The 24430-nt window shown below is 34.9% G+C and overlaps 1 protein-coding gene across 1 annotated transcript in view; it reads right to left on the bottom strand.

The window, feature by feature from the left end:
* The window catches only part of Mhcl (Myosin heavy chain-like), a 719798-nt gene extending 700187 nt beyond the window's left edge, over window positions 1-19611 (bottom strand). The window contains exons 1-2 of the mRNA XM_090414205.1: window positions 19410-19611; window positions 137-1247 (exon numbers count right to left, since the gene is read on the bottom strand). Coding sequence (XP_090270331.1) covers window positions 137-1216 — 1080 coding nt within the window. The 5' untranslated portion in view covers window positions 1217-1247; window positions 19410-19611. The remainder of the gene's footprint in view (window positions 1-136; window positions 1248-19409) is intronic.
* Window positions 19612-24430: the final 4819 nt, after the last annotated feature.

Below are 24430 nucleotides of genomic sequence, written 5' to 3'. Positions count from 1 at the left end.
AAACATGACAGCAAAATGAAAAACATTTTTAGTAATAAAAAAATTGAAATAAACATTTAGCTCTGAAATAAGTTTTATTAGATGCAATATAAAACAAACTGATAATTTTGAAGAGAAATAAAGGAAGAGTACTTACTGTTTTTTTAAATCTACAGCTTCCATTTCTGGACAAACTTTTAATGTGTGTGTGATCAGTTTCATCTTCATTTTTATCTAATCCACTTCTGAGTGCAAGCTCCCTGAGTTCTGGCACTTGCTGGACTTTCAGCAAAACACTATCTCCAGATGACTTAATAAGATCTATAATTTCTTCTCTGGATTTATTTTCTACACTTACATCATTAACTTCCAATAATCTATCACCAGGCAACAGGCCAGTTTCATTGGCTTTCCCAATAGCACTAGGTTCAGCAAATATAATAGTCTGTCTGTTCTCATTGCTCTCTAATGAAGTACGATCTAGAACAGCTGCTCGCCTAAGAGAAAACCCGAAGTCACCAGTTGGCTGGCGTTTAATAGTAAAAACACGAATTTGGGGTGGCTTTAATAAAACTATAGGGGGAAGCCTTAAATCTAATGCATAAGATTTCCAACAGATTCCGTGACCACCTTGTTCTCCAGGTGGAAGCTGAAAGGATGATGTAGAAGTTATACTTCCTTTACTTGGGCTTGGTGTCACAGTTCGAGTTGATGAATTCTGCAAAGATGGACTATGATTCATTTGTTCCATAAATGCTATCATCTCACTTGTCAAGCTTGTACTTCCCTGTGGGGATGCCATTGAATATGCACTTCCCTGAGGAGATGGAGTGGTCACTGAAGTTGCATTCTGTCCTGAATTTGGTCTTGTCCTAAGCTGAGGCTTCTTAGGAACAGGTGGCGGCCTTTTTGTAGGACTTCCTGTTTCGATGCGATCCAAATTGGTGACACTTCCTCCTGATGGACTTGAATCAGCTGAAACAGCTGCAGAGCTAAGGCTATAATCACTACTATTGCTTCGCTTCTCTGATAATTCTTCTTCTTTAACAGCATCACCAGAACCAGAATTTCTATTCACCTTGGAATGAATTGTAAAACTCAACCTCACCTCATCTAAACGCTTTAAATCATCCTGAGTAAGCTTATTTTCTCTTTCAGTCCTCTGCTCTCTCTTTTCCCTTTCTCTTTTTTTCTTTTCTTCTCTTTCTTTATCTCTATCTCTTTTCCATCGAAACATTTTCCAATTGAGCTTAATGAAGTGCAGATACCTATAATTAAATATTTACACTTAAATTATATAATAAATTATTAATTTATTAAATAAAAATAATTACTATACAAAACTAGTTGGAATTATGACCAACACAACTAAAACAATGAGGCATGTATATAAATTCATGTTCTCCAGGTTGAAAAAAATCCAAATTCTGGTCTAGAAGGAAATTCTCTAGCATCTCCAATTGCTAATCCATCTGCTAAAAAAGACTTCAAAATTTCAAATGTATTCATTCTGCAAAAAAAGTATGTTTCACAAAATACACAATTTGTTTTGTACATCTGTACATATTATGTACAGCTGTCCATCCAACTAATACAAAATTATAATTTTTTTTAATCATTTCACCAAATTATGCTAATAAAAATTATTCAAATGAACCCAAAATTAAACTACATACACACCAACTGTCAAAATAGCCACTTCTTGTATAAGACACCCGTGAGATTTCCATATTATATAAATACAACACATATGCCACAGTAAAAATAAATAAATTAATAAATATATAATATTTTATTTCACATATATAACAGAATCATTATAAACAAGCAGTCACAGAGTAGATACAACACTATTGGAATGTGTGAATATATAGTAAAAATTAAGGATAACAATTTCCCAGCCTTTTCTAATTGAAAAGCAAGTGTTAAAATTTAAGTGAGCTCAATGGAGTAAGGCTTCAGCACCTTCTATGAATGCTCTCAAATTTGTAATATGGTATCATCCAATATGATACTGTGGCAAGTGTTATGAATTCCATGTTAATCTAGGTCAGATATGAGGTCTGATAAGCTGGATATGATGTTCTAAAATACGTTTTTTGACTCATCTTCCTGTTTGACCAAAATAGGATAAGATGCAAGGCATGGAATTTGGTAATAAAATCTTGTTGATACAAGAATTTATTTTTTCATGGGAAGTCTACAACATTTCCAAGTCTACAACAAGAGCAACAATATGCTAAAAAAACAGAATTTGACAGATTGGATATATAGAGGACCTAATTTTTAAAGTATTACAGACCATTCTAAACTAATATTGACATTCACTAGGATAAAGAGAGCTATTAAATCAGCAAGTGCTCAATAAAGCCAGCGATTCTCTTGTTCTTAATTGGTTAAGAGTTCTTTCTTTAAAAGATATTTAACATTATTAAAATAACTGAGTTGGAAACCGATCTTTCAAATACAATACAATCAACCTTATTAGATGCAGCTATCAATATATCAAAAAATGCTGGCACAAGAGACAATGAGAAAAAGTAACACCAACCAATCTTAATTGCAAATGTTTAACCTTACTAGAACGCTCAGAAAACTTAAAATCATGGACAAATGGATGGCTAATTTATCTGGCTTCCCATTAACTGAAGATGGATTGAACTTTCTATCATGGCACAAGTTTACTATTACTATCTCTCCTAAACAAGAACTTTCTACATAAAAAGAATATTGTAGGTGGCTAATTATTTATGGTGCCAATCTTCTGAACTGAATATTCCACCTTCAAAATTGAAAGTAGTGAAGGTGCTGAAGCACATCAATATTATTATTACAAAAGTTGACAAAGAGATGCTGCATTACTGTTGCTTTGGAATCTGTAGCTTACAGTAAGAGAATGAATTTACTTCTTTGGGAATGAAATATGTATTGTGTGATTAGTAGGTATTCTACTAAAAAAAAAAAAGTCAGAAAAATAAACTAAACAAGTTATTAGATAAGGCTAAGTCCAACAATCAAGTGATTATAAAAAAAAACGCTCAGAACATACCATCCAAAGCCTCTGAGATTCTATGATGCACTTAAACTACAGAAAAATAATTGTCTTCTTAGATCTATCATTGATTACATTAGATAGTCTCACCAATAAAATTTGTCTATCCTTCTCCATCCTCTAACTGGTCATGTTGCTTCTTAAATAAAATAAAAAAAAGAATTGCTCTCAAAAATAAAAGACAAAGCTTGAATCTTCAGATATTATGGTGAGTTTTAACACTGCATCTCTATTATTATCCTCAGACCTACATGGAGTCAAAAACTCATTGCAGGAAGTCCCTCTGTCATACATATACCTCATCATACCATGCCTTAATCATACCATCACACCACTCTTCATACAAAAAAAAAAAAATTTACTCCTTTTGCTCACACTCCCTTTATGCAGTTTCTGAGAGATGACCACTTGTTCTCCCCACATCTCACTGGTCTGGTTGGCCAAGTGGTTAGTGAACCCACTCTCCAACCAACAAGTTGCAGATTCAAATCCTGCTGCAAGCATGGATGTTTGTGATTGTCTTACCTTGTACTGCTATAACATTTATATGGTGCAGCATGACCTTTGCTGTCCTTGCACCATTAAAACAATAATTCATCATCACTACTCTATGCAAAACCTCATCAACGTTAATCTGATAAGAACCTCAAACCAACTTATACTTTTCTATCACAGCATACCACCTCCTATCCATTAGACTGTAAATTGCATCTTCTCACCCTTTCTTCATACGCATATACTTCATATACCTATTCCAGAGAATAGGCACTACCTATCAATCACCAGAGGACCCTTCCCGATACCACTTCATCCTTTTGAAAACCAGTTAACAATAAATCTGTGTATAGTAGTCCATACATGGTCTGCTCAAGGCCTTATAGAATGGAACCAGAATCTACTTACTTCTATAAGTCAATGTCCTCCACATCACTGCCAGAATTCATTGGATTGTCCTCACAATTTTAGCCATGTCCTCTAACTTTTGAATCCCTATCCACCATCACCCCTAGATCTCTTATTTCTTCCACTTCCTGCAATACATCTTTGCCAACTGTATACCCTACATTCTATCTTTGTTTACCAAATTGTAAAACTTTATGTTCCCCAACAGTGAATTGGAGAACCCCATTCCCATTCAAGTCCTCTCACAGCCACATCTGCTTACTCCTCATATACATACTGGCACTGAATTAGAAATCTTTATGCAGATGTATGTAAATGTCACTTACATACAATACTTGATCACATGTTCTAGGCAACTATTTAAGAATGCTGTTGATCAATAGTGAACTTTGAAAGATCCAAAAGGATCTTTCGGGGTTCAATAAAGGCCTTATTGTGGGTGCTCATCTGGCCAGAGAAAAACAGGCTATCTGAACACTGTCACTGATCAAGTCCATCCTGCAATGATGACCTTTTATCAAGCAGGTAACAGTTGTTTCATGGATGACAATGCTACTGTCCATCATGCAAGAATTGAAGAATTGTTCAGCAGTGGGACAGTGACTTCCACCATCTCCCATGGCCACCTCAAAGCCCGAATCCTAGTTAGAATGTATGGGACATGTTAGAAAAACAGATCTGAGAGCAAATTCCATCAAATCTGAGCTGGTTAAAGGACTGTATGGTGAACAACTAGTATGTTGTAGACACAGATGTAATCCAATCTTGTGGAATATATGCCAAACTGCATATGTGCTGCAATTCAGGCTAAAGGAGTTCATAACTTATTTTAACAGTATTAACAACACCAGATGAACTATTTCATAAAAAATAAATAAATAAAAAGAAGATGCTTATCAACTAGCTTTTTTGCTGAATTTCAAATCAGCATCTTCAGAGCACAAAGCAGAATGCATACGTGATGAGTAAGTAAAACAATTCAAAAACTGTAACTGACAAAGGATCTAAAGTCCTAATTTGGCACCCTCTAATGTTGCAAAGAAAGAACTATTATAGCTATGTAGGAGTCGATCTTAAGATAACAGTCTCCCAAATTTTTGGCAAATTAATGCAACCATATTTGTTGCATTCATTTGCCAGGTTAGGAGAACTCTCCATAGTCATGGCTGACTCTTAAAATAATCTTTCCAATCTGTAATGACTTCTAAATAGTACATTAGTTTTCTTCCATTTAATCCTGTCTGAATAGACTTTGCACTTTGAGAAGATGCTGATTTGAAATTTAGCAAAATATAGGTCATAATAAACATTTTTTTTTTTAATGAAATAGTTTGTGTGGTGTTGTTTATACCATTAAAATAAGTTATGCATTCAACATCTAAGCTTGTCTGTTAGATTCAGGCTAAAGGAGGTCCAACATGGTATTAAATAAGTTTCTAATCAGTGGCCTGTATGTTTAGTTCTTCCCACCTTTGCATCATCTGCAAACAACTGAATATCTCCATTCAAATTTTTCCCAATATCATTAACATAAATAGCAATGTCCTTCAAACAGACCATTGAGGCACACCGCTAGTAGTTCTTCTTGGATATTGCTCCCCCATACATAACTTGCTAATACCTATCAGGCAGCCAATCTCTAATCCAAAGCACTAATCTAATATCCAATCCCATTTGTTCTAGTTTAACTATCAACTCATTGTATGGACATCTATCAAAAGCATTTGCAAAATCAAAGTATAGTACCAAGTATCTACCATTAAATTGAAGTTTATCCTTTTCACAGATATTCTTCATATTGAGACATCAGAATTTTTCTCATCAATTTCCATCTGACATTTATGCTATATTCCAATTTCATCTGCACATCATCCATCCCATAAATACAGCATTATAAAACTGATGGTATCTAAAGCACATAAAATTTGCTCTCCAAATTATCTCTTCAACAGGAATTGGAAACCATCAGACAAACAGGCCATATTAAACAGTTATAACCCAAGAATTATGCATAAAATGAATAATAGTTTCTGTCAACATCCTGTAAAGAAAGAAATCCACAGAAGTACTATTCCTTGTATAAAAGGTATTTCTGAATGTATGGCAAAGATTATGAAGATAAAAATTCCAGCTCATCACCACCTTCAAACCCATCAACCAAATCCACAATCTCTTACCTTCTTCATAAGATAAACTGTCAGCTTTGCTGCTACCTAGTGTTTACCAACTTCCATGTTCTGACAACTTGTGCCAAAACATTGGAAGATCAGTCAAAAAATGTATTTCAGAATGTCATATTCAGCATATCAAACCTTAAAATCAGGCCTGGCTAACATGGAATTGACAACATTAGCCACAGGATCCAGTGAGATAATGCCAAACTTTTGCAAAACTCTACTTATAAATTTGAATGCTTAATCAAAGAAAGTGCTGAAGTTTCTCCAACAGCCTAATATAAATTGTAATGATTGCCCTTCTATTACAAAAGTTTTGGGAAACTGTTATATGTATTATACTTTTTTTTATTTTGTTTTTTTTTATCACACACATACACATCCCAATAGTGTTTTATTCTAGCTTCTACATGACTGTAAATAATTCCATTGTAATGCATATTTTATGTTCATGTGTATCCAATTTCCTTTAATGTTCTTTAACTTACACTGATGATGTTTTTATGATACATGAAATGAAATATTTGTGATTAATAAATAATATTTTTGCTGTGGTATATGTATTGTGTATAAAAATTATCCAATTTCCATAGAAATTGGGGGTTACTCAAATCAATCCAGTTAGAATTCTGGGATATATGGATGAACAAAGTGACAGGTCCTTATGCAAAGTGCAAAACCTAATCAGCAACAAACTGACTGTTAAATTTAGCAGCACAATGACCCAGATGGAATATTTGATTTGCATTATTAATCATTTATGGATTTTACTACTTTGTATTGTTTACCTTTTATTTTGTTATCACAAATTTCAGACATTTTTCCCCCTTTTATTTACATACTTATTTTCTAATAATATACACTAAACAGCACTGATTAATGAAACAAAATTTTCACCTTATTCACCTGTAAATCATCATATACCAATGATACAAATCAACTGTTGGTTAAATGATTGTTCAGATTATGTATTCTTTGTCTGGTTTGTGCATATTATGCAGGATCAAAAAGCCTAATTATCAAGAAGGAAACACCGTTACCTCCATATGAAACTGATTAACCATCTTTAGTTGAAAAGTCTTTATCTTCTCATAAATAAAGATGAGAAATTAATGGATTTTTCCAGCCAGTAGACATAATCACAAGAAGCTACTTTATGAAGGCACTAAAATCAGTAGCAAACATATATACACGTGCACACACACACACTTTCCTAAAGCAAGAAATTCCTGGATTTAAGTTTTCCAAGGAAGAGAACTTTTTTTTTTAAATTGATTAATAAAGATTTTTTACTACTGTTATTTACCAAATATGGTTTGAATAGTAACAAAATTCAGTGATGCTAAACCTGCCAAAATGACAAGGATAAAAATGGCAGCAAATAGTAACCTGTCAGAAAAGGATTTCCCACAGCAAGCAAATAATTGCTACTTACTCTCCATGCCCAGAGGCAATTTGAGTACAGTATTGGAAAAGGGATGGGCTGAGGCCATGCCTAACTACCTATCCATTCTTTAAACAAATTAACCAAAGATTCACTCAAAATATCCAATATCAGCCCACTTCACACATGTGGCTCCCCCCCCACACACACGAGGAACCTGGACTGCACTTACTTCATCATACTCAGTTTCCAGAATTTACCTTAAATCTTCTTCTACTAACCAACCATGAGCTGCAAAATGTTACTTGTATCAATATTGTAAGATTCCTGCTAACTTCATGTTTTTATCATGTATCCTCTCCACTACCAATGTCTGAAAATTTGCAATCTCTTACTGAGTAATCCGCAATAATAATACTCTGACCGCAATGACTTCAAAATTCAAAGTCATTGCAAAAAATTTCAAAATTCAAAACTTTACACCGAAAAACTGAAACAACATGCATTATCATCATATGAGTGTGTGCTGAAAAGTTCTGATAATCACCATAAAGAAAACTGAGGCAGAAACATGTAACATACACATTATTCTACATTATTCCACAAAGTTATACACTTGTTACAACACTGCTGCATCATTTGCAATACTCTGAGAAAAAAAGTCTTTCACTTGTGCAAACCAGTGGTCAGCTACAAATGTGACTTCATCATCAGTGGTGAATTTTGTTCCTTTCAAGTGTTTCTTTAAATCTGGGAATAGAAAATACTCAGATGGGGCCAGGTCTGGCAAATATGGTGGGTGAAGCAGACATTGAAAGCCAAGTTGTGTACTGTCTACTGAGTTTCATGAGCAGTATGAGCAGGTGCATTATCCTGGAAAATCAACATGCCTGTGCTCAGTTTCCTGCAGTGTTTTCCCTTCAGTGCCTTTTTCAATTCCTTCAGAGCTGTTGAATAAACTGCTGCTGTAACAGTTTCACCTTTTTTGAGATACTTGGTAAGGTATCTCAAAAGATTACACCATCCATATCCCAAAAGACAACTGGTAAGAACCTTCCTTGCTGATCTTTGGGTTCAGAACTTCTTTTTCAGTGAAGAACCTTTGTGTCTCCATTCCATTGATGTTGTTTGGTATCTGGGTCATAGTGATGAAGCCATGCTTCATCAACAGTCACAAAGCAAGCAAAAAAATGTGCACCTGATTTCTCAAAATGAGCCAAAATCCCTTAAGATGACAGCACACTATCTCCCTTTTGGTCGGCATTCAAACATTTATCGACTCACTTCACTGAGAGCTTTTGCATGTCCAGATGTTGGTGGATAATGACCCCAACTTGTTCCCTGGATATCCCCCAGAGTCTTTGCAATGTTTTTGGCTGGTATTCCTCTATCATCAAGGATCATGTCATGCACTATATCGATGTTTTCAGGTGTGATCGCTGTTGAAGGTCTTCCTAACCTGGGAGCATCTGTTGTCTCAGGATGTACAGTTTTAAACTTGACCACCATCTAGAAAGTGTTCGATATGCTGGGGCACAGTCCCCTAAAGTCTCACAAAGTTCGGTGAACATCAGTTGGGGCTTTCTTGCAGCACAGAAAACTTGATGACAGCGTGCACTTCTGTATCTTTGAATTTCTCCAAAATCTCTGGCATATCTTCTTATAAATCCTAAAAGAAAAAGAACAAATTATTCCAATTTGATGAAGCATGGGGGTAAAAGTTTTTTTTAAGATATGTTCTTTCTTGTGGTTATATCAGTTGCTTTAACACCATTTCTGTTCTAGGTGTTTATCGGAACTTTTCACCCAACCCCTCATATAACCACCAGTCTGCTCAAATCAGCCTGCTGTAAAATTCTGTATTAGCTATATCCCTCTCTTCTCCAACACTGAATCAGAAGCAAATAACTGGATATTACTCTTTAGATCAAATGTTCCCCTTTCTTAGTTAGCATCCTTAGTTTCATAACTTTTTCAGATTAGATTTCAGATTTTAACTCGACTTTTGTTTCTACTGGAAACATAACAATTTGTTCCATTCTTAATTCAGGATCTGGGTGAATCATAACATGAGGGTAACTGAAACACAACTTTCAATTACCTCATGTTACAAAAGAGTACATTTTCGACACAAGTGTACACAAAAGTTTTTTATTCTGCTGAAAACCTGAATCCATTACTAACACCAATGGAGAGACATGATCGATTGCTTCCTGAAAGTGTCTTTCAGTTACATTCATGTTACAATAGTGACAGAAAATTGTGAAGTCATTAACATGTAGGGCATTACCTACAGTGGGAAGAAGCTATTCAGAGATTAAGTTAACTTTAATAACAAAAAGTCTCACACTTAAGACAGGGCCTTGGAAAACACCTTGTTCTTGATATGGCCAAGATAGCATACTTCACACTCAGAAAGTTTGACTGGATAGAAGCAATGAAAAAAGATGTTCATGTTTTAAGAATGTGTCACTTATATAAATTTCTAAATGGATCAAATGATCCAAAGTTGAATAATATCTACAAAAGCCTGATTATGTATTATAGAGAAGATCAGTGCTTTCTAAATTATTATTATTATTCAGGCCTCCATGCAGTCAAAAGACTCATGGTGGGAGGTCTTTCCTAAGAAAACACAAAGTCTATCAAGACTCATGAAGGGGAGGTCCCCCCCTAATAAGCACGAAGTCTATCATACCACTCCTTAAACTCATTGACCATTCTCACTCTCGCCACTCTATCAGGAAATGCATTCCATGGTTCAACCACCCTCCATGCAAAGAAACCATGCCTCACCCTCTTGCTCATTGTTTCCTTTCATAACTTCCAGGGATGGGCATCGTCATCACTCCTTCCAGCTGTTCAACCAAGCGAAAGAACTTCCCAGTGTCAACCCTGTAACCACCTTTCAACAGTTTAAAAGTCTCAATCATATCACCTCTCCTTCTATCCACCAAACTTTGTAATCCACATTCTCTCAGCCGATCCTCATAACTAACATTGTACAGTCCTGAAACCATCTTTGTTATCTGCCTTTGTACCTTTCCACAGTTAATTAATCCCCTTCAACTCCTAGGGACCAAATCTGAGAACAATAGTCTAAGTGTGGTCTGATCAGAGTCTTATACAACAGAATGATAACCCTTTTATCTCTGCAGGTCAGTGTCTTTCTCATTATTGCAGCAATCCTCTGTGTTACCTTCACCACCTTTGCAATATGTCCAATAAATTTCAGGTTTCTATCAATCATCAAACCCAGATCTCTTGTCTCCCCCACCCCTCCAGTATAACTCCTCCCACAGAGTATGCGGTGTCCCATCCAATGTTTCCCAAACCTCAAGACCTTATATTTTGCTGCATTAAACTGACACCCCCATTCATTTGTCCATCTATCTAGCTTATTCAAATCCTCTTGCAGGGCTACCACATCTGCACTATTACTAATAATCCTTCCTAGCTTCGTATCATCTGCAAACAACTGAATATCCCCTTGCAATCCACTGACAACGTCATTGATAAAAAGATTAAACAATATAGGTCCCAGTACTGAGCCCTGTGGGACCCCACTTGTAACCCTCTGCCTCCTTGAAACTGCCCCACCATACACAACTCTCTTATACCTATTGGACAGCCAATCCTGAATCCAGTTGACCAATCTGACATCCAGACCCATGTGCTGCAACTTAAATATCACCTTATCATGTGGCAACCTGTCAAATGCCTTCGCTAAGTCTAAGAAAATGGCAGTACATGCCTTTCAATCATCTAATGCTCTTGTAACTTTATTATAAAAGGCTGGCATATTGCTAAAACAAGATTTTCAAGATTTTAACCATTTTCTCTAATATCTTACAAAGGAAGCTAATCAGAGCAATAGGTCATTAATTATTTGCTTGTGTTGGATCCTTTCATAGTTTTGGGATAGCAATGACAACTGACTTATGCCAAGAATTTGAAATTTCTTCCTCTGCAAGTATCCTGTTGTATATATACTAAGAGAAGGAGATCCATAGATGATGGACGTTGAAGCAGGTGCTGAAATTCTGGCAAAATGTCTGCAATAGTTTTGGATTCAGATCTAAAAAAAATGTGAAATCTCACATTTCCTTCAACAGTTATTAATTTTAAGAATATTTGATATAAATATTCTCCACCATATTTCAAAATTCTATTTATGCCATCTAAACCAGTTGATTTTCTATTTCTTTTTATATCTTTATTGCTAGTTGATTTTCTATTTCTTTTTATATCTTTATTAGAAAGAAAGAAAAAGCAGGATAGACCTCAAAAAGGATATTGGATGGATAATGAGACCAGAACACACCAATATGGTCTATACCAGTAATTAGTATTATGATGATCATCTTTATTGCTTCTTTTAGTTCTTCTAATCTGATTGGTTCTATATCAGTACTGATTTCTTCATTATTTTCGGTTATTAAATTTGGGTCATACCATAAATTCTTAAAATGTCTTTTCCATTGTTTCTCTTGTTTTATGTTGCTTTTGCTGTATTTCTTTCTTTATTGTTTAATTTCCTTAATATTTTGTGGGCTATGTCTTGTCTTCCAAGTATGTCTTGTTCTATTTTATTAAAAAATCTGTCCCAAGAATCTTGATGAGCTTTCTGTGCTATGGTTTTAGCTATATTTCTTTTGTTTCAGTATTTTTTTAAGGAATGATTTGCATGCCTATTGTTTTATTGCATTTTATTTGTCTTTCCAAGTACTTCAGAGGCTGATTTATGAATTATCTTTATTCAAGTTGTCCATTCTTCTATATCTTTATTGATTTTGACTTCTTTTTGGTAATCTATTAGTCATGATTCATACAGCATTCTAATACTTTCATCTTGTCATAGATATACTTTGTATACTTGTTCTATTTCTTGTTTTTTCTTATTGACTTCTTTTCTCCATTTTGTTACTATTTTTATTTTAGAAACCTAAGTAATGATCTGAAAAGATTGCATTTCCTCTGTAAACATGCACACACCTCTCTCTCTCTCTCTCTCTCTCTCTCGCAGGTGGTGCTGTTTTCTGATTAGTAATGATATAAGCAATTATAGATCTTGTTCCTCTGCCATTCCAAATATATTATTTTTATATTATATATATATATATTTTTTTTTTTCGAAAAAAAAAGTATTAGTTACTTTAAAATTATTGAAAATACAGAAGTCTAATAGTTCTTCACCATTTTTATTCACACAAATTTCTCTAAGATATTTGGGATTGGATTATTTCAACCCTACTGTTTTTTGTAGTTTCTCATAAAACCATTCAAAGTCCTCTTTTCTAACTTCTTCACATGCATATACTATTATGATATTTAAGTACCTCCAATTTGGTTTTAATTTAACTGTTATAATTCAATTATTTACAAAACTGTAATGTCATATTCTATTTGTGCATTTATTATTGATTAAAATGGCCACTCCACTATATAACATAGTAAAACCATCTACAAGAGTGGGGGTCTGAAAAGTTCTGATAAAACATCTAGAATAAAAATGATATTAAAGCAACTGATATAACCACAAGAAAGAGTATAACTCTTTCTTGTGGTTATATCCTTTAATCCCCATGTTTCATCATATTGTAATAATTTGTTCTTTATTTTTTTAGGATATATATATATATATATATATAAGAAGATATGCCAGATGTTTTGAAGAAATTCAAAGATACAGAGGTGCAGGCAGTCTCAAGTTTTTTGTGCTGAAAGAAAAGTCCACAATTGAGATTCAACAAACTTTGTGTGAGACTTTAGGGGACTGTGCCCCAGCATATCCAACAGTTGCAAGATAGGCAGTCAAGTTTAAAACATGTACATCCTGAGACAACAGATGCTCCCGGGTCAGGAAGATCTTCAACAGTGATCACACCTGAAAACATCGATATAGTGCATGACATGATCCTTGATGATAGAGGAATACCAGCCAAAAACATTGCAAAGACTCTGGGGATATCCAGGGAACAAGTTGGGGTCATTATCCACTAACATCTGGACATGCAAAAGCTCTCAGCAAAGTGAGTCGACAAATGCTTGAATGCCGACCAAAAGAGAGATAGTGTGCTGTCATCTTAAGGGATTTGGGCTCATTTTGAGAAATCAGGTGCACATTTTTTGGCTTGTTTTATGACCCAGACACCAAACAGTCAATGGAATGGAGACGCAAAGGTTCTTCACTGCCAAAGAAGTTCTGAACCCAAAGATCAGCAGAGAAGGTTCTTGCTAATTGTCTTTTGGGATATGGATGGTGTAATCCTTACCAAGTATCTCAAAAAAGGTGAAACTGTTACAGCAGCAGTTTATTCAACAGCTCTGAAGGAAAACCACCACAGGAAACTGAGCACAAGCATGTTGATTTTGCAGGATAATGCACCTGCTCATACTGCTCATGCTCAGTAGACGATACACAACTTGGGATTTCAATGTCTGCTTCACCCACCATATTTGTCAGACCTGGCCCCATCTGAGTATTTTCTATTCCCAAATTTAAAGAAACACTTGAAAGGAAAAAAATTCACCAGAGATGAAGTCATATTTGCAACTAAGGATTGGTCTGTGCAACAAGGGAAAGAATTTTTTCTCAGAGTATTGCAAATGATGCAGCAGTGTTGTAACAAGTGTAACGCTTCATGAGGAATATACAGAATAATGTGTAAGTTACATTGTTCTACCTCAATTCCTTGATGGTGATTGTCACAACTTTTCAGCACACTCTCGTATGTATTTTGTTCCCTTTAATTTCTTTTTTGTTTCTTTTATCACAGGTACACTAATATTTTTTAGTTTTTAGCTATTTTGCTAATTCTAATTCCTTTGTTGTTATGCTTCACACATTCCATGCAGCTACTTTTAAAATGTCCAAGATTCCTAAGCATTTACCTTTATCCTTTCTTGCTCATTTTCCACTGTTTCTGTCCACTTAATTTTCCAGTTGAAGCACCTGAGTTGTAGAAATTTTTTACTTGGTATGGTAATGCAAATCCTCTAACCTGGAAGATAGGTATCTCTCTTAGTCTGGCACCTCTCTCTGATAACCTTTCCTGCAATGACCAAACAGGCAGGACAATGAACATAAGGATCCTGGAGCAACAAAACCATATCCAATACCACCACCACTATGTCTGAGCACTAACAGATGATGCCTTTGAGATACCACAAAATCCATTAGAAAAAGGCCACTTCACTGGGGAAAATATTAATATGAGAATATTCTTTGAATTTGTCTCTCCCATACAAGCTATTCTAACAAATATGGTTGCTTTAAACTACCTCTCACCTGGGAAACCCATCTACAGACGGTAAATCCAATGATCAAGAACTCAAAACCTAGGTGGCACAATTTAGGACCAATAGGGCTTCCAGTGTTTCCCCTTGTCAATGTCACTCAATATATTCAGCATGAATGCAGACAGACACTAATATTCCCTGATTATGCCAATTAATTTTGGGAAAATATTTGAAGTGATTTAATTATTTAGCCATATTTTCTACACTGTAATTTATTTGAAATAACAAGATAAATAACCATGTGCAAACTTGAACATCAAAGAGGTTGATGCCATCAACAAGATATTAATTTTTGAACGATTATTCTAATTTTTGTAAAATTCATTCCAAATCCTCAATTTGTGTTCTTCAGTTCATCTGTTATCTCTGTTAATTCAGTGTTGTCTTCTGAGAAGATGGCACAGCATCAGTAGAGTGAAGACTGCCTAGGTATCCAAGACAGAAGCAACCATCACCTGTATGTTTGGCTTCCCAAAGTTGATTAGATACAAGGTAGAGGCTGGTATTGGTGTAGATCTGATAGGCACAAGGGGATTTGATGGTTTCTTTAAATCTAGTGAAGGTAGGAATAATCTTAGAGTTGTAGCATTTCTTCAAAAAAAGCAATCCTTGCTCACAGCTTACCTTATTGAACAAACAGCTTACCAATCTTTATGTTCAAATCTTCCCTGTGAAGGATGAGCAAATGAGTCTTCGGGAGCACTCATGATATACTAGAAAACAAAAACTGAAATACGGAGACACAAGAAGTTCAATAACAATGTATTAAATCAAATATTTTGATCTGAATCAATGATCAATCACCACTACAGGTATGAATCAAAAATATTCTAACTAACCAATAAACAAAATATATATAAATATAACAATATAGTTAACTTGCTCACCACAACTGACTATTTGCATAATAGGCTGGATACAGAAAAATGGGGAGGTTAGCATTCATATTTGTTTCCAGTAGCAATCATTGAGAGAGACAGAGAGAGAGAGTTTATATATATATATATATATATATATATATATATATATATATATATATATATGAGTAGATGGAAGGAAAGAAGATAACTTCCATGCTCGTTTGAAAGTATTGAACCAATTGCATTTGTGGGGATTCCTTACTATTGATTAAAAAAAAGGATAGGATATGGAAATCCTCTTGACATTAGACTGTAGTCTGGCAGAAGGATGATAATTATCACTTATTTTCTGGTGGTTTCTTTATATCATCAGGTGACAATGTAATTCATATTTCATTTACAAATGTATGTAGGAAAGTTTTTCATTCAGCTATGAAGTAAACTGCACCATTTTATTCTAAAGACAGGAGTTCAAAGAACAAATTGTGCATGCTCTGTGTACAAGACTTTTGGTAAGTGTGAAAGATAATAATGTGAAGCAGTAGTTCACTCAGGATTTAATCTTGGGGGGGGAGTAGAGATTTGAGAATACATACTACACATCACATATGACCTATGACTGAGCATCTGCAATGGTCGCTAATTCATAAGTAGTATAGAAATAGAAGACATGACACAACATTAAAAAAAAATGAATTTTAATTAGGAAAAGATTCTTGGAAAATTTTCTATTTTTTTTTCCCTTTTTCTTTGGGGGGGGGGGGGAAACAGAGTACCCTGCCCCTCCCTCTAGGTGCACTACTGATGTGAAGTTTGGTGAATACTGCCAACCAGTGCAGGGAGGATTCCTGTGGATGGAAAATTCAATATTGCCTATAGAATTATGGATTACTGAAGTATCCAGAAAGGGAAGTATTATTATTATTACGGGCAACTCCAGGGAGTCATTAGACTCATCGAGGGAGGCCCCAAATCATATTCATCACAACTATTCGACATTCATACCTATCTTCCATTATCTATCATACCTCGCCTTAAGCTCATTCACTGTCACAGCATCCACCACAGACTCTGGGAGTGCATTCCACTCATTCACCACTCTAAAAGTAAAGAACCCAGCTCTAACACCTTTACTAACCACACTTTTGCCCAGTTTCCATGGATGTCCCCCTAGTCCTCCCACAACCAGCCCTGTTCTCAAAAATATCTTCTGAATTAATTTTATAGAAATCCATCAGTAATTTGAATGTCTCAATCATATCTCCCCTCCTCCACCTATCAACCAATTTTTGCAACCCACAAATCCTCAACCTGTTCTCATAAGGTTCATTCCACAAACCTGCTATCATCTTGGTCACTCGCCTCTGGATCCTCTCCATCTCCTCCCCATCAAGAAGAAACCTAGGCCAAATCTAGGCACAGTAGTCGAGATAGGGTCTTATCTAGGCACAGTAGTCGAGATAGGGTCTTATCAAGGCTCGATACAGAGAAACAATAACCTGCTTGTCAACGTATTCTTCAGCAACCAAGTGATTTGATGAACTGATTTGGCCACTTTTGCAATGTGCCCCCTAAACTTCAACTCCTTATCCACCAACCAACGCTCCTAAATCTCGTGCCTCATCAATTTCCTGGAGTACAGTACCACCAATGTAGTAAACTGCTGCTAATCTTTTCACCCCAAAATGTATAACCTTACATTTTGCCACATTAAATTGACATCCATTCTCCTTAGCCCAGACCTCCAATCTATCCAAATCATCTTGCAAAATTTTGATATCATCTGCATTCACTATTGCCCTACCCAACTTTGCATCATCCGCAAACAAATGAACTGTTCCTCTGAGATCCTTTTCTATATCATTAATGAACAAATTAAACAGCAGTGGTCCAAGAACAGATCCTTGTGGCACACCACTAGTCACATGCCGTCTTGTGGACTCTACTCCTGAATAAACCACTCTCTGATGTATGCTGGGATTTTTTTTAATGTATGATGTGCGGTATGCTGTTAGATTCATGTTCGATAGTGAACTTGATGTGGGTATATAAAGTTTTGTCCAAAAATTGAACTAATTATTTTAGAGTGAGACAAGACTGCAAAGATATCAATAAAATGTAGCCAGATACAAGCTTGAGGAAAAACAGTGTTAAAGTTGGTCTTCCAAATGTTCAATGAAGTAATCAAAACAGGTGAGACAAAATTGTCAAGTGGCTGTGCCTCCTTTCTTTATTGTTAAATGACTTATTGTTAATTTGGTTAACTTACCCAATTTAACAATAATGTCCTCAAGGAAGTCATCTTGTAAAAAGTGAAGGAGTTTCTTAGATAGGTATGTTTGTAAACAGAGAAACCACATCAAAAGAAACCATAATTTCACAGCCAAGCAGACAAATATTTTTAAAACTGTTTCTGATATGAGGTATACAGTAATGTGAAGCATATTCCCTTTCAGACATGTATATTACTATGCGTTACAGGAAGGGAGGTCTTCTAAATGGGAACTGAACCCATTCAGAAGACCTCTGAACTCCTGCAACGCAGTTAAGTCAATGCAGAAGTAATATATCGTTCACATACAAGGAATAAAATGGTGCAATTTACTTCATAACTGAATGAAAAACTTTCCTACAACTATCTCTGACCCAGAGTATTTTAAATATATGATGTTACACCATTTTACCATTTGCATATGTAAAATATGTGATTTCTGATTGATTGAATCTCAGTATCTTCCTGGGTTTAGTTCCTACTGAGGAGATCTCCATGAAGATTAAAACCAGTCTGAGTAGTGGCCTTTGCACTTTGTATTGAGAACAGCATTAATTTGCTTAGGACTTTGCCTAATTGAATCAACACTATTCCTGTCCCACTAACTGGAAATCTTGTGTATATCTGGCTAAAATGCTATGTCCTTTTGTAGGAGTCATCTTGAACAAAACAAAACTTTTAGTAACATATTATGAAGAATGAGGTTATCACAAAAATTAAAATTTTCCAAATGTTGACCAAACCAGATATATTCAGCCAATGAATACAATCATAATTAGATTAAGGCAAAAAAAAGGCTTGCTTCCCTCATGTAATAAACAGAAGGAGCGAAATAAAACTACTTACTTAACAGAACTACTCTTGCTTTCATCTATGAAGAATCCACAGAGATGCATATAATGATTACTAATGGGGAAATCATCTCTGTATAACAGCGATTAACACAGGGATGTGGTTGGATCAAATCAAAGCTCAGAATCCTGTTGAAAGCAATTAGCCTTACACACGTTGATACAAGTGTGAACCGAAGCATAGTTAAACAGATGGATGCATTCAGTTGCCAAAATAATATCTTTTAAGTTAAAATTAAAATAATTATAAATAGATGTTTCGACGAAGAGTTATCTTGTTTATAGCAGTTTCTCACAAGGGTCAGAAATAAATGCCTAAATGACGTTATAATTATCACTTAATCTATGGATCCAGCCTAAGGTCAGCTTTAAGGAAATAAATCCATAAATATCTTAACAGACAATAATCATTTAACGTTGCGAGGTAATTTTAAAACAAAACTTAATAGGAAATTAATTTGGCCGTATGTTGCAAAATTACCCTTACGATGACCTCCATATATCGCGGAATAGTAATAATCCATTGATCGATTAATATAACAAACATATATACACTATGTGTGTATATATGTATATATAGATGTAAATTAACAAACTTTTTCAAAAATGATTACGTTTATACTCACACCTACCTCGTTACAATAATTATTAATAACGATAGCGCTTCAACTCGAATACATATTATTCATAAAATCCATATACATCGCACTGCAACCGTTTATGCTGTTCGCTTCCATCCAATTAATCATGGTAATTGTGGTACATACTTATACTTGGGTACAGCACACAACATGAACGTACACAAGCAAAGTTCATCATTAAAGGTCCACGATCGTCAATTATTAGATACAAGTAACTAGCCACGGCCTAGATGTCACTTCCCTCACACCTGTCATTGACCGGATTGCGCGCCATCTGCATTCCAATATGAGAAACACTAGATATTTTTTTCCAGTTAAATAGTATATAACGGAATGCAGAGAATGCGACGACTCTATCCTTCTTAGAGTGATCATATGATCAGAACTACCATTTAAGTAGTGATTTGTCCTGCGATGAGTTCTGGGACTCAGGCGATTCCAAGTAGTAGTGACAATAATAATTATGTTAATCATATTCTATTTTTAATTATTTGGTTTCAGTTTTTTTCGACTACATTATTGGATACAGGTGTTATCGTTAATCAAAAAAAAAAAAAAAAATCAGCTAACGCCTTTTTATTCCCGTATACGGGGAGTAGGCGAGGCCATTTAGCCCTATCTAACTTTTGGAGACTGAGTGGGCAGTTCAATCTCCACTGGTACCAATCAGAGAGATAGATGGCCCAAGGCTATCACTAATTAAGCGGTACTCAGTGAAGAGAGACGACTCAAATGTGCCGCCATCTCGTGGTCCCTAACCCTAACACAATATATTTAATGTCTGAAATAATGTGGGTTCTACGGTCAATTTTCTTGAGTTTACAGGACGAAAAACTCGAGTTTCCGGGGGGAAAAACCTGCTTGCCCGTGCCAGAGATCGACTAACTCGGGAACCGGTCGAAAAAAGGCTTAGAAAAATTTCCTCTAGTCACCGACTAGACTCGACACCAAGTCTTCCTTCGTGCGGCCAAGCGCCGTGGTTGACAAACGCCACATCCACTGAGCTACACAGGCTCTAGTTATCCTTAATTACACCAATAAATTCTTCTTAGGCATTATAAGTTTGTTCAAACTGTGTATACACTGCTTTGACTGCGTCTATTTTGGCTTCCCATCGAGTATCCCATAATGGTTTATTTAAATGCTTTTGTTTGTATAATTTCCCACCTTTTTTGTAGATGCAGAAAATACGCAGTATAAACGTTCAATATTCCGAAAAGTTTATATAATATATACTACTGGAAGCAGCATCACAAATCATCAAATTAAAAGAATGTGATAAGCAAGGTACGTAAATTGCATGAGGGTTTAAACTAATTTTTCTAGATTGTAGGCCTTTATATGTTCCCTTCATATTGCTACCGTTATCGTATGCTTGCCCTCTACAATTCATAATATCTAAATCAAGCTCACCTATTCTTTTTAAAGGTGAATTTGCTAGTTCTTCACCAGTCACATCAATTACTTGAATAAATCCTATAAATGACTCATTTATAATTGATTTTTTGTCTACAAAATTTACATATCTAATAATTATTGAAGTTTGTTCCGTGTGAGAAATATCAGGAGTACAATCCATTTGGATACTGTAATATATCGCTGCTTTTACATCATCTTTAATTTTATTAAGGACTTCATTACCTAATGCAGCAATAATTTCCTCTTGAAATCTATGCGCCAAATGATGCACAATTTTTTTTTTCGTATTTTTAATTCTGTTTACATGATCCATTAGCACAGGATCATATTTACATAATAATTCTATTAAACTTCAAAATTTTTCATTATTCGTCGTTCCTATTGTTTCATGGGATCCTCGAAATGACAGATTATTTACAATATATGCTACTGGAAATATAACTTGCTAAAAATAGAATTACATCTGCAATTCTTTGGAATGATAATTTTAGACGTTCCATTTCTTTATTTATATTAATTTGATTTGTTCTGTGAAGTCGAACATAAATTAAGCCTTTTTAATAATTCTTGCCAAGCAATAAAAGAATTAAAGTGACCAACAGAAAGCTCGTGATCTCGAATTACAGATGACAGTTTTTTCCATTTATTAAAACCATGTATAAATCGTGTTGATTAATCTTTTCCTCTTCTTCTGGAAAATAATACACAACAAAAGCAAAATACTGAGTTTTGAGCTTTTGAGTAAAGTAACCAGCTACGAAGCTGAGTTTCACCATTTCGCTTTTTTTTTAAATAGTACGATGTAGAAAAAGATCTACCAACATTCTTAACAAATGCATCTTGATGATGTTGTTTAGATCCGGTTTAAACACAAAATAATCTAAATTTATCAGTTATAATATTTGGCCACAAACCTGGATCATTTATATTCACTTGATCACCATCGTTGTTATTGTTTTCATCGTTATTTTCTATACCCAAAACGTTTGTATAATCAGACGCGTCTTTTCGACGAATCCCACAGTTCCCACATTTTCGTCGAAAGGTTGTGTAGCTTGTTTGGAGTTTTCTTCTTCAGTTGAAGTATGAATCGCAGCTGCTGAAGGCGTAGCAATTTCGTTGTCAGATTGTAGCCACGAAAACAACTCTACTTGTGACTTTTTGAGATTTTGCTTTTTTCTTTTTTCTTTTCTGCTGATTTTCTTTTTTGACACCCAGATACTTTCTTGACATGGACATAATTGCTTTGCCTGTCGAATAAGTAAATAGTATTAAATATTTTTATCCCATGAATTAACAAAAAAGTTAAATATGTACATACTTTTTACAATATTACAAAATTTTAGAAACACCAAAGGAATGTGTTTATTTTTTTCGTTTGTTTACTTCAGTACATCAGTTTCACCCTTATCTATCACTGTTAACTGAGTTCAAATTAACTTAGTTCAGATCTAATCACGTGCAGACAACACTTCATAATCCCGAATATTGATATTACATTTCACGTAGCTTTAAAAATAACTTACCGTATTTACTGCAATATAACTGGTCCTCGCGTATAACTCGCACCCCTGATTTTACTTTGCGAAAAAAAGAAATTGAAAAGTTTTACGTAACCTCGCACAGAAAAAAAAAGTTTAATCACGTTCACCTCATGGCAATAGTGCTCGCTCATGGCAATAGATCAAGTGGCAAACCATGCACCCTCCATACTAGCCAATATATCTGCAGACACAAGTAAAAGCATGTCGTTTTATTGTATCATTGAATTAGGTACAAACAGTTGCAGTCTGTGTGTGATATATTTCTCAACAAATAGTGCAATTAGAGACAGCCGGGATAAAAATGGCACTAACTAATGAATCGCATGTTCCTTCCCCAAAAAACTATGATATTTAGCCGCAAGCAAAAACATATGCTGCACTGGCAAACACTAAAAACTAAATGTGTGGGAGTCTGTTCCCCCAGCTCAAATGCAGAGCAACGATAAAAATTAACAGAAAGTGTTAAAATTCGTAAACGTGTTAAAGTTAGGAAATATATAGTGAATATTGTTATGGCACTTTCAGATTTAAATTTGGTTGAAGAGAATTGGCATTTCAATTCAAAAATTATCTGCTGACTTTTATCTTTGACTCGTGCGATCTTTTGTTAATACCGCACCAATCATATGCACATATCTTTACTGACCAAGTGCCATGGTTGTCTGTTCGTTAGTCATTTGTGAAGGATTGTTCATTAAGTATCTCAAGTCTTGTAAATTACTGCTAATTTTTGCTTGAAATAATGGGAAAGCAGATGGTGCTATTTGGGTAGGATGCCCACAAGGAAACTGCTTTCTAGGCAGGAAATAGAAATTGCAATATATGCGGGGATTTTACGAAAAAAACTGAAATCTTTAGTTTCCGAAAATCAATGTAAAGGAAATCTGCTTTTATATCTAATAGGTTAAACATATTGATTGACAATAAATACTTCCAATCCATATTATAATGACTTACGATTTAATAAAATACAAATACAAATACACATTAGAAAACGGATACGTTCTTTACGAAACATGAAAAGACATCAAATGATGGTAAAGGAGTCACGTCACGTCCGGATGCCTGACGAATGATGCAACAACTGAATTGGACAAAACTTGTACATCAGTATATCTCGGAGATATATCGATGGCTTGGAAATAGGATGTTTGTTTCTAATTTTCTTATTACTTATTATTATGAAACAGTTGGTAGAGTTTAATTAATTATTGCATTTTTATTTGGTATAGCTGTACTTAATAAAATTGTATTATATTAAGTTAAAATATTCGTCAGCGAAGATGCTTGAAAGGTATTTTTTTATTTAATTATTTTTTAAGATGAGCCCTGGGTTGCGTGCAGGAAAAAAGTCATTGGCGTGACACGTTTGGCAGGCACGTTAAGGGTTGTCCACCCCTGCTCTAGATTAACAATATATAAAGAATATAATAAATATTTTTTCAACGGTTTCGATAACGAGCCAAATGATATAAATGTGTATAGTTCAACCACCGTTTGTCGGTCTCTACTTGGCGTCTTGCCAAGAATAGTCGATTAATGCTGAAGGGGAGAAAGAAATGAAGGACGTCCGAATCGGTCGCCAACACGCGAAATCACGTGTTTATAGGTAAATTTTTCCAACTGTTATACAAGCAACATTGTTAACTACAATAATCATGAAAGAGAAGTTAATTTTCCGATCTGTAATAATAAACAACTCATCCCACAATACGGAATGATTAGCCTATTATCGGAATGGATTCTCCTTTTTCAGACATGCGCAGAAGTGTCGAAGGATCTCTAATTGGTGGGCGAACAATAACAGATTAGAAAAAAACTAATGATGAATCAGGCATTTTAGCATTTTAGGGTTAAAACGAAATCATGTTTGTTAATTTTTATACACTGCAAAACGCATCAAAAGGGTTAAGCAAAAACCCTAATATAATAGAGAAATGCAAGGATATTATTATTACTGGGAGCCCTAAAATCCTGTCGATGAACTCCCTTTAGCATAAGCAAAATTAGAAGAAGAAGAAGAAAAAAATACGTTTCCGCAAATGTGTA

This window comes from Typopeltis vanoorti, chromosome 24, assembly GCF_054136105.1.
Source record: "Typopeltis vanoorti isolate ZY-2024b chromosome 24, IOZ_Tvanoo_1.0, whole genome shotgun sequence".
Classification (NCBI taxonomy): domain Eukaryota; kingdom Metazoa; phylum Arthropoda; class Arachnida; order Uropygi; family Thelyphonidae; genus Typopeltis; species Typopeltis vanoorti.
The sequence above is the reverse complement of the archived record's forward strand: the minus strand, read 5'-3'. Positions and strand labels throughout refer to the sequence as shown.